Here is an 11,482-nt window from a genome sequence, read left to right on the forward strand (position 1 = left end):
CATTTTAAGCACCAATGACGACTCCACTCATGCTGGATTCAAACACTATTATTATATTTTTTCGTTATTTTTTTTGAGTTCTTCAAATTCTTCTAAGATAAAAGTTGCCAGAAATGGATGTCCCATTTTGGACACCTTTGTAAATATTCCCTTTTTATCCTATTCGAACAGTTTTTTTTAAATAAATTCGCTTGTTGTTTAGTGTCAATTGATCAGCACTGTGAGTAAGTAGAGATACAAGAAGTATGAAAATTAACAGTTGTTCCTAAGAAAGTTGTTTTATGAAGAAGAGCAAAGAATTTACATAGATACGCGTATGTTGAGAACCTTTCAACTACGTACTGAGTAAAATATTACATTTAAAATCATATCCATCAGGGTCCGTTGTTCAATCAGAGTTTCAAGTACTCCGTGGTTACAATCCTGACGTAAGTTATAGCCCTTCAACAGTTTCAACAGTTTGAAAACAAGCCGGGTTACACTCCACTCGAAACTTATGACCCATCCTTAACTGGTAACGTTATAAAATTTCACGTAACGCGTAATATTTCGCGTCGACGAGCTAACCTAATTAATTAAAGTCTATATTTGGTGCCTAGATCACGCCCGCCACTACCTGCGTCATTGTCACCCACCGAAAAAATATGCCAACATTCTTTCTGAATATTATGATGAATAAGGTATTTATTCCTTGTATATAACAAAGCATAAAGAGACAAATACTACAATCCGCAACGAGCGAGATAAAAGCGACATAAAAATTCAGGCATTTTTCTGAGAGTTCTTCATCTAGAATATACTGAATTACAAAGCCTGGCAATGATTTAACACGATCGGTATTTGTTTACGTTATATTTAACGATCATAATAATAATAATAGGCGGTAATATAGGTGAACGGTAATACACAAAGAGTTATGGAGTGAGTTAGAAATCGACGTGTGATGAATTACGTTGGGTGCACGCAACGCCGCGGCCGAGTGCACCGCGCAACATTCGATAACGCCCCTCTCGTCCCACGTCGCCCTAACTCGCCCCAGCTCGCCCTGGATCGCCCCGGATCGCCCGCACTCGGCCCAGATTTCAGCTATACACTAATTACCAGTACTAAGTCTAGGTAGGTACAGACAGACGGTAATAGGATAGCGAAAGGGCGCGGCCCGGAGCTTTCAATGACGTCCTATTGCGATTTGAGTCGTTATCCATTAGTCCCCGGTATTATAATTGCTTTGTGTTGGATATCGACGCGATTTTGTCTGTAATGCTTTTAGGAGGACGTACTACAGACAGGTTTAATCGTTATTTTGACGAGAGCCATGTCAGACCTTTGTTCTCTGCTCTCGTCCCATGTCTGGCGATTCCTACAAAATATCGTTTAATTTTATTGAGTGGTCTTATTCACTAATTAATTTTATGGCTTATTTAATAACTAATATTCACAAATAAATGGTGATATTTCCTCAAAGAAAGTTGATCAACCTCTTGAGTTTATTGAGCAAGCAGAGCCTCCCAGGACTGTCGGTTTGGTCGTGGAAAGTTACGTTTACAATATAAATAGATCGGGAACCTCTCGTTTTATATACTTTGACCTAAATATACGTCCTGCGAGCCACGTGTATCCAGTACACAGTACACAGGAGGATAAATAAATGTTATTGTAGCCGCTTTACCTAATGTCTCGGATATCACTCGTTAATGGATCTATTAGTAAAGATAAGCTACATTGCCGAAAGATAAATCTAGGATATGTGTATTAACTATGTCGAAATTTACAAGGCTTAGAAGAGACTTGTTTTATATTATTCGGTATTTTTATTGTCAGTCAGAATTTTAAAGGATCTGGCATAGGTCAGCCTTGTTTCCATGCCCTACAAAAAAGCACAGCTATGCCTATAAGAGATTTCAGATAACTATCAAAAGTTACTTTTTTCAATAAAAATAATATAATTGAACAAAGCTTATATTAAGTAAAACTAAATTCCCAATGGATATCCAGTTATCCAGGTACTCATAAATTAATCAGTATTGTGTATAATTACCGCGGGGCATGCGACCGCCCCCCGGCAGAGGGCGCTAAAAACGCGGGTATTTGCACAGCAACCGTCTGATTAATAGCCGGGCTTGTCCACCATGTCTCTCAGAACAAGGGGACGCATGCCACTGACTCTAATTGTATTTTAAAGGGGTGAAGTTTGACTCTTATTGAGTTAATTCGATATTTTATGACAGTCACTAGCGATAGATATCTTTTTTAGGGAACTAAATCACGAAATAAGTCCATGAAACTTGTATATTGAATATAGTTGTTAAGGTAGGTCAAATTAAGTTTCTGCGATGGCTAAAAGTAGAAACACGTTATTTTAAAAAGCTATCTACGTTTAAGTTTGGCTAAATATAACAAAGTATGACAGTAGATTTAAAAAATATACAAAAAAAAGAACACAAAAGGAAAGACGAAATATACAACAAGGACAAAAATAAATGAAGTCTTAGATACAATACTTAGACTCAATTCTATATAAGGCTTAAGACTTTATTTATCTATGGTCCAGTGTGTGTCCTAGGTTTAGACTAAGTGATATTGTTTTGCTGTAACTAAGCTTTCGTCGCAGCACACATTTGGATGAGTGCCCGTTGGGCGCCAATACACCGACTTATTTAATAAAACCGAGAGTAACGACCCCCGTCGAGCTCCACTATATACGCTTAGTCTAGATTTTTTAATTATTGTTATCAACTAGATGACCCGTGAAGCATGCGTTTTTTTGTAACATATTAATTTATTATTATTAATTTCATAGCCTTATTTAAAGGTTGTTTTTTATAAAATTTGAGAGCCAAGTCAAGTCTGCAAATATTTTCAGGCAAAACTTTATTAAAATTGAACCCGTAGTTTAGCCGTCGCAGCGGACAGACTTTAAAATTTACAATATTAGTTTGGATTAAGATACAAACTACTGAAGTGATACAATATAACTTACACTCTCGAGATCAGTAATAAATGTCATCACGAAAATACATCCTTTATTTGTTCAATTTAATTCCTAGCTCAAGTAGTTAGTAGGAGAAGAACAGCACTAGCCAATATTCATCGCGGAATCGCTCGAAAAATGGTGAAAAGCGACGAAAATTATAAAATATTGTACGTAAGTGAAAGCGATTGGGCGTGTTTTATCGCCACGAGTCGGGGTAAAGCTGCCTACAGACATGACGTACTTGTCGCTAAGCGCGGCTGTTGTACAAAGGTCTAACGACCGATTTCAATAACCCATCGGCAAGAGTTAGACAGAGTATAGTTCATTTGTTTAATCTGGTTGCCATTAATTACTGCTGACGATATCTACACAGGACGAAACTCAAAAGTTATGCTTATGTCCAAATCATACACTGAAACCGTAAAGTTTACTGTACCATGTTACAACTTATGACGCAAAATGTCACATTTGTTGTCCAATGTTATCTCTTTCGGTATTGAACTGTCGCGACAGATCTGTCGACACGTCTGTTACAGTCTGTAGGCAGCAGAAGAAGTGCGAACATCTCGGAACAACTCAACCATGAGCAAAAGGGACGCTTCCGGGGGAAATGGCTAATCATTTTTTTACTAAATTAGACACTGAAATTTCGCTATAACACAATTGAAGTAAAGCTCATTTGAATTCGCTCGCCGATACTGTTACGTTGCGGTAGAGTAACTTTCGCAAATGCCAGACATATTAATTTTTTGAATATGAAAAAGTGACGTCTGACACAATTACGTTGTACATTTATCATTTTTCACGAGAATTTATTAAAATAGCTGGTGTTTGTACCTACGTTTTGTGTCTAGCGCGAAATGTTAATATACTGAATTTTATTAATGTGATGAGATGTAGGAATGTAAAGGAATGGAGAGATTCATACTCTACAGATGACGGGTGGTATGGTCGCGATACCGCTGCGGGTTAGTGCTCATTCACGTTGACTCGCGGGCGCGGTGGCGGGCGCGGTCGCGAAATATCAAACATATGGCGATGTACCGAAGTGTTCACGTACAAACCGTTCGCGCGGTCTAAGTCGCGGGCGAGCTAGCGGCGTCGCGCGCGGCCCGCGTGGCGCGCTCGCGCCTATATCAAACAAGTGAAGATGTTCGTGTGTGTTCACGTCGAGCTAGCGGTGGCGGGCGCGATGTCAAGTAAGATCAACCAGTTTGAGCCAGTTTGAGCCAAACGCCCGCCTGGCGGCCAACGTGAACACAAATCGCCACGTCCCCGCGACCGCGCCCGCCACCGCGCCCGCGAGTTCCAACGTGAACAAGCACTTACAGACTACTGTTGAACCACCCCACAACTTTTCTTTGTCAATTTCACGTGTATCGTAGCCGCAGAAAGCATTGAGCAAAAAAGAGAATTTCCTGCATTCGCCGTTAGATTCCCACATTAAACAAATATTTGTGTAATCTATCAGATATCAGTTTCGCTTCAGTGCCCGTGGTAATCACTTGATCAGAATTGTTCAAATTTTTCACGAGACAATTTAATTTAAACCCAACTTTGCTGTGACTAATACTCTCTTCTGAGACAGGCTCAGCCTAGTGGTAGTCGACAGAAATATTATTATAAATAGAAAATTATAACATATTAGCTTAGCATAGCTTTTCAAAAATTGGAATGTGAGTGGTTAATAAAAAATATTTTATTTCAATCATTTTTACCTATGCCTGTACAAGACGTATGGATGTGAATGAAGCAAAAGAAGTTTGTAGGGATCGAACCTAGAGACGTCCTGTAGTCTTTGTCTTCTGCAATGAGAAACAGCTGTGATTTCATATATGTATGTATATACTGTCCCTTCTCCATGAAAATTAATAATATTAAAAAATAAACTACATACCTACAAGTACACAAGTTTATTTCAATATGGTATAGCTGTTGAGTTCCGTGAAAGCCCGGGCTAGTATCAGAGCTGTTTACTGCGAACAGCCTGAAATTCCCCGTAGCGCCCCGGACTTTACAGCTGTGCTAATATGGGAGCTACCTTTGTCTAAATATGTTGTTTAACTAGTTGTATGTATATGTAGAGTATCTGCTGTTTATTGTGTATATATCTGAGGCTCAAAGTATTATATTTAGTATCAATGCCTGTCATGAATGATGGTTTACGTGGCGCAGTGGTTAAGGTGATCTTTGTCACTACTAATGCGTCGGGAGGTCGTGGGTTCGATTTCCACACGGAACAGTTAATTGCGATCTACTTTTGTTTCGGGTCTGGTTGTACATTGTGTACGTTGTTTGTATGTTTGTTAAAGTCCCCGCAAGACAAAGTATTTTTTAGAGCGGGAGTTGTCTTTAAAGAAAAAAAGAATGCCTGGATGACATGGGAACATCAGGGAGCCTGACAGTCAAAGAGAGGCCTATACTCAACAATAGAATTGAGCCGTGTATGATAATGATGATGATTATCAATGAAATACCTCTGTGAATCATGTTTTCGATAGGCTATGATAAAAATCTTTAAAGCATAACATACAAATTTATTAGGTATCTTTCCTCTGATTAATTCTATAACAAGACGATATCATCAAGTAGGTATTTACCTAATTCAAGCGCATTAAGACTTTGACCTGATCTAACATATTTTTTTAATAAGGCCAATTTCCAAATCCTTATAACCAATAAGAAAACCTAAGCAACAAAAAACTGGTAGGGCTATCCCTAACCGATAGATTAATGACATATTGAGTGACAAATACCAAAATAAACTTTTTATGTAACTGAAAAATGATGTCGATTGGGTCAAATATGACCGACCTACTCACGGTTAGATACTAGTTTCCTTGTAGTTTAACCAAAGAATAATAACATATGTTAGTAAAAATAGAGACATATTGACAAAACAGAACCATTGGTCGACATCCATGACGCGTTGGCTTAGGTGACGACCGTTATCTCAAGGGTCGTGAATTAGATTTCCACACAGAACAAATATTGTAATTTGCATACCCGCAACAAAATATTGATTCTTAGTGCGGGAGTTGCCTTACAATATAATAAAAGATAGAAAATTCAACTTACCGGAGTCAAAATTGTTCCCGCCCGCGTCCATTCCTTGACCATGATATTCTGTAACACACCAAGCATCAATTATACACAGAACAACGTATTTATTTATAAATTCACCATTTACATCTAATACAGAATATGTTCAAGGCGATATAGAACAGGTTTGGTGCTAGACATAATTCGGCAGTCTTTCACCTTGGCCGTCTAGCTGATGACCTCCCGACGCGATTACAATCATTGCATTACCATAGGGTCGAATAAATTAAACGCTGCTGGGTTTCAACTTCTTTATTGGCGAATTATATACATTACAACATATTAATAATATGTTATGTGTGGGAACTGTGTGAGTGACTGCAAATATAAATAATGCATATTTTAATGATTCATTATAACATCGGATTTGTCATCGTGTGAAGAATGCATTTGATTTAACAACCATTCAACCAAACACATATTTGCATCACAGTCTACCTATAATAGATGCTGAAATAAATGTGAATAGCGGAAAGGTTAAGCGTAAATTCAGTTCTTATAAAATCCTTTCAAATGGCATATTTGAATGCTGCATACGCGTCAACATTATAAACTATATAGGTCCATCCCCGTGTCACAAATTCGTGCCTGCGCAGTAGAGACTGCGCTTTGTGCACCGTGCCGGGGCTCACGCTACTTTTACACACACTACCTAGCAAAATATACAACTCTGACATTTCTCACTCAAGTAAAGAAGAATTCAAACAATCCTAACGAATGAAATAGACAACAATAACTTTTACAATTCCTACAAAAGGATCTAATATAAATACAGAAATACGATCGCTCTTTAATGACTACGAAACAAAGGAATCGACACGATGTTTGCCAACTGACAGGATAGTGTAGAGCGCAGTATTTGCAGTTTCATCGGCGATCGATATCAAGTAGACAAGTGCGAAGCATTTCCTAACACAATGGTGTACAATCAAGAAAATTCCCTAAACTAGCAATTAGTTTGTTTCAGTGGCAGTCGAGTGAGGCGAGTGAGGTGAGCGAGGCGAGCGAGGCGAGCTACGGCAGGAGAGGTCGGGAAACTAGGGCGGCGTGTTCGGCTAATAAATTCAAGCAACAATTACCGCTGCTGCAGTTGGGCAAGTTGCACGCAACGCACGATGCATTTAATTATTCCGACTGCGCCCCATTAGCCGATATAATAATTGCAGGTGTAGTCGGTAACATCCTTTGGAGTGCAGCGCTAAGTTTGCATAGTAATGTACCTCCTGATGCGTGCCGTAATCCTATTGGCCCTGTAGGCGGGTACTTATTACTTACCGTTGCGCGCAAATAGCATTTGGATGACGTAAAAATATTGTATAACATAATGACGGCTCAGTGATCGCGTTTAGTATTAAAACCTTTGTAGTAGAAAAAGTTTATGATGTCGATCGTCTGTAGGATCGTTACACATGCTCTGAATTAGAACTAAAATGTAACTAAGGGCTACGTAATCCGTTAAGCGGATATACCGTGAGTATTGAACGTGGAGAGGAGTGTGGGTCGATGGATGGCACACGTGGAAGAGACAAAAGAACAGCTCACGGCCAGACAACAGCGTGCTGATTAATTTGGTGCTCGATGTCGCGACAACAACGCCTGTTTCCGCGAATCGCTCCGAGAACAAAGAAATCTATGAACGAACATAGTAATATAAATAATGGTTTGGACGCACAGCGATAACGAGACGGTATTTTTTCTCATTTTCATAGTCATTAGAACTTCCTTGTGCTCTACAATGCTAATTCCACTGGGAATTATGACTTGCTTTTGCATTTTTCTAGCTCTCTCTATCGATACGCTTATTACCTATGTATGCCATGAAATACAATGGAAAGACAAGACTAGTCTATAAAAAGCCATAGATTATGGAAATAATTGTATAAGGAAGTGGCCAAATAGAAGCGTGCACTCCTAAAAAGTACTAATAATGACGGAGCCAATGCCAAGCATTACGTCGAGGCAATCAATAAACCTGATCATATCTTCAGCTACAACATTTAAAAGTACCAAACTCTTATCAATATTCCGCCAAATGTATTCATCCGATGTCATGGAATCTTAATAAATTCATAACATGGCGTGTACTGTAAAAACTTTATCCTTCTTGTGTCGTATGAATTTCTGTCGCACATGTATGCCTCGATCGTGCATAAATTATTTTAATTTATTTCGCCCTAAGCGAGTATGCAAATCGTACCGCCACATTAATTTCTCAATACATCAGTAAATGACATGGTGGGTGTATCGGCTGGTCGGTCGCGGGGAGGTCCTCGGCGCGTCCCGGCAGCACGGAGACAGAGGCTCCTTGTATCCACACTCGATTATCTGCGCAATACCGCTATACATCCCGCCGTCCTCTTATCATTTATATTCGCGTCACAAAGTGTCCGACATGACAGGTGACGTAACGAGATGTCATATAGTTTTAGTCCCGGCTGAAGATTGACAAATGATCAGTCGCCGCGTCTGCGGAGCGCCCCGGGAAGCTGCCAGATAAAGCATTACATCCACCGGGTTCAACGACTTCACTATTTGCTATAATATCACTGCATAGAGGCAAAACAATAACCAGACGATTTTCGCCAGATATAATTTCAGTCTCATGTAATAAGTGACTCTTTAGGCTAAGCATTTACTAAGCACTGTTACTGATTACTTCCTATCGCAAAACCCAACGACACTTTGTGTGACCTAGAATTAAAGCCAGGCACCTCGTGAACAGCGAGCACTAGCATTTAGACCGCAGTTTAGCGACTAGTGTGCGATAACGCAATCAGTGTCGCAATAACCATTGACATTTTGGACAGTTAGCTGCAAGTACTAAGTAAATATGTAAAGTGTAGTGTTGTATGTGCGCGCAGAGTCACAGGCGAGCAGACACACGAGGCACACCAGGCACGGCGCGACGCGGCTCGGCAGAGGTCGCGGCGCACGCGCACGCGGCTAGTGTTAAGGTGGCGGTTCGCGCCGCGACAGAGACAGGCGACCGAGACAGGAGACCGCGACCGGAGACCGTGACCGCTACTTAACTCTAGGCAATGTATAAAGCATCAGTTCGCGAGCGCGACAGAGACAGGAGACAGAGGCGCGCGACAGGAGACAGCGAGACGGTCGCTGCTCCGGTGCAGTAGTGTCTCGGTCGCGCTCGTGAAAGTACGTGTTTATGTTTAAAAATGAGTTTTTCTGACGAAGACTGTGAGACTCTGATTGAACTTATCAGGCAGCACCCTCCGCTATACAATGCACAACTAGACTCCTACAGAGACGAAAATTTGAAGGACAATATTTGGAAAAGCATAGCTGAAAGCATAAATAAAACAGGTGAGTTCTTCTTATTTTATTTATTTTGCATAAAATTAACATATTAAGAAAGAAAAGGTTAAGAAGAAAAGGAATGGAATCAGTTCAAACAAGCCGTGTGACATGTTGTTCTTGCCAGTCTACTGCTCCTTGCTGTGACGTCAAGTAATTGGTTAATTTTACTCTAATATCGAGTCCGTTGCTGTTCGAAAACCCTCCTGTTCCACGTAATGTAACAAAATTTGAAGGCAAATTTTCTTCCTCTCGATTCCATTGATGTACGGGCATTTGAGCAGATTCCAAAAATCCATCTCTTAATAGGTTATGCAAGCAACAGGCAACTAAGATCATGTCTGTGCATGTTTCTGGCGCTATTCCGATAGGAGTGTAAAATATTCTAAACACCTGAGACAGCAAACCGAACGCGTTTTCCGATACTCGTCTCGCACGACAAAGGCGGTAGTTAAATATTTCTTTGCTTAAATCGTTTTTTGCAACTCTTCTAGCGTAAGGTTTCATCATAAAAGTATCAAGACTAAATGCTTCATCTCCAACTAAAAAATGGGGTAATATTATGTTCGAATTCGGTAGATTTTTTGGTTTCGGAAAATTAAATTCATTTTTCATTATTTGTTTTCCCATTGCAGACTTTTGGAATATTCCACTATCTCCTTCTTTGCCATAAGAGCCAACGTCTACTGCAATGAACTTGTAATTATAGTCTACAATAGCCAGAAGAACAATTGAGTAATACTCCTTATAATTAAAATACAACGACCCACTATTTTCAGGGGCTCTTATTCTTACGTGCTTCCCATCAATAGCACCTGTGCAATTGGGGAATTGCCATTTGTCCCAAAATCCTTCAGATATAAGCCTAAAATCACTTTCTTTTGGAATAGGCATAAAAATTGGCACCAAAACAGTCTTTAAATGTTTTAACACCTCTTTGACTATTTGTGAAATATAAGAAGGTGATATACGATATTCGAATGATAGCGAAGCATATGTTTCTCCAGTCGCCATGAATCTGGGAATAAAAAAAAATATTATTATTTATTACAGATTCGGAATGCCGTAAAAAATGGAAACTGATCAGGGACTCCTACAACAGATATAAGCGCAAACAAAAACAATCGACGGGATCTGCAGCACCAGCTAAAAATTCAAAGTGGCAGTTTTATGAACGCTTAAGATTTTTAGAAAACACACCATCAGAACGGCAAAGCTGCACCAGTGTAGAACAAGAACAGCAAAGCTCCGCCAGTGTAGAAGAAGAAGTTACTAATACCTCCCCAGGAGTAGAACATGAAGATACTCCTCACGAAGCCGCAGACACGTCAGTACATAACACTCCTTCAAAGGAGTTACCAGGCACTTCTAAATCTACACAAGAGAGATCTAATATACCACTAAATAACAGTTATGAAAAATCAACCTCCAAAAATACAAAGAGAAAGAGACAAAAAGAAGATGAATTCATAAAATTTATGAAGGACAGACAGGAAAACCGAAATAGACAGCTGGAGTCATTAAAATCTCAAGAACCAGTTGATGATATATCGACATTTACAAAACATATTGAAATGATGCTAAGAAAATTGAGTGCACGTTCAAGAGCCATGGCAAAAACGGAAATATTTAATATTGTCTCGAAGTATGAGATCGGAGATATCGAAGGTCAAACTGAACGCCCCTATACTGATTCATCATACCAGTTATCATATAATTCAAATTCATCATACAATTCATATTCTCCGATAAGTGCAGCATCAGAACACCAAACACAGACTGGATTGATTGATTTAACATCTCGCCAATCACTAAATATTTCGAGTGAACCATTTCTAAACAATTACGGTGAAATCGACCAGAATAATTTAGATGAATTGGCAAACTTACCTTAAAGTTAGTGATAATTTTTCTTTTACTGATATTCTTCCCTTTTCTTGCATTGTTTTTTTCAGTAAATTTAATACGTAATCAAACTGTGTTTTATTCAGCCGAAAATACTTCCTGAATATATTGTCATCAAACATCAGGTGCTTCTTTACTAATAGCGAAAATGATCCTTCTTCACCTCTAGTGGAATATAAATCCTTAATA

The 11,482-nt window shown here is 39.3% G+C and overlaps 2 protein-coding genes across 10 annotated transcripts in view; one reads left to right on the plus strand and one right to left on the minus strand.

Annotated features, from left to right (window-relative positions):
* Positions 1-11,482, minus strand: part of Pur-alpha (Purine-rich binding protein-alpha) — a 43,584-nt gene that overhangs the window by 21,025 nt on the left and 11,077 nt on the right. For all 9 annotated transcript variants that reach the window (XR_012960117.1, XM_076130884.1, XM_076130890.1 and 6 more), the window contains exon 2: positions 6,053-6,100. Coding sequence is in view for 8 of the 9 variants with exons in the window: in XM_076130884.1 (XP_075986999.1) it covers positions 6,053-6,100 (48 nt within the window). In the remaining variant the exon portion in view is untranslated. The remainder of the gene's footprint in view (positions 1-6,052; positions 6,101-11,482) is intronic.
* On the plus strand, positions 9,060-11,364 carry LOC142983809 (uncharacterized). Its single transcript, XM_076130894.1, has 2 exons — positions 9,060-9,397; positions 10,442-11,364. Exons 1-2 carry the CDS (start codon positions 9,250-9,252, stop codon positions 11,281-11,283), a joined length of 990 nt encoding a protein of 329 aa, XP_075987009.1. The 5' UTR covers positions 9,060-9,249; the 3' UTR covers positions 11,284-11,364.

Source organism: Anticarsia gemmatalis, chromosome 25 (assembly GCF_050436995.1).
Source record: "Anticarsia gemmatalis isolate Benzon Research Colony breed Stoneville strain chromosome 25, ilAntGemm2 primary, whole genome shotgun sequence".
Taxonomy (NCBI): domain Eukaryota; kingdom Metazoa; phylum Arthropoda; class Insecta; order Lepidoptera; family Erebidae; genus Anticarsia; species Anticarsia gemmatalis.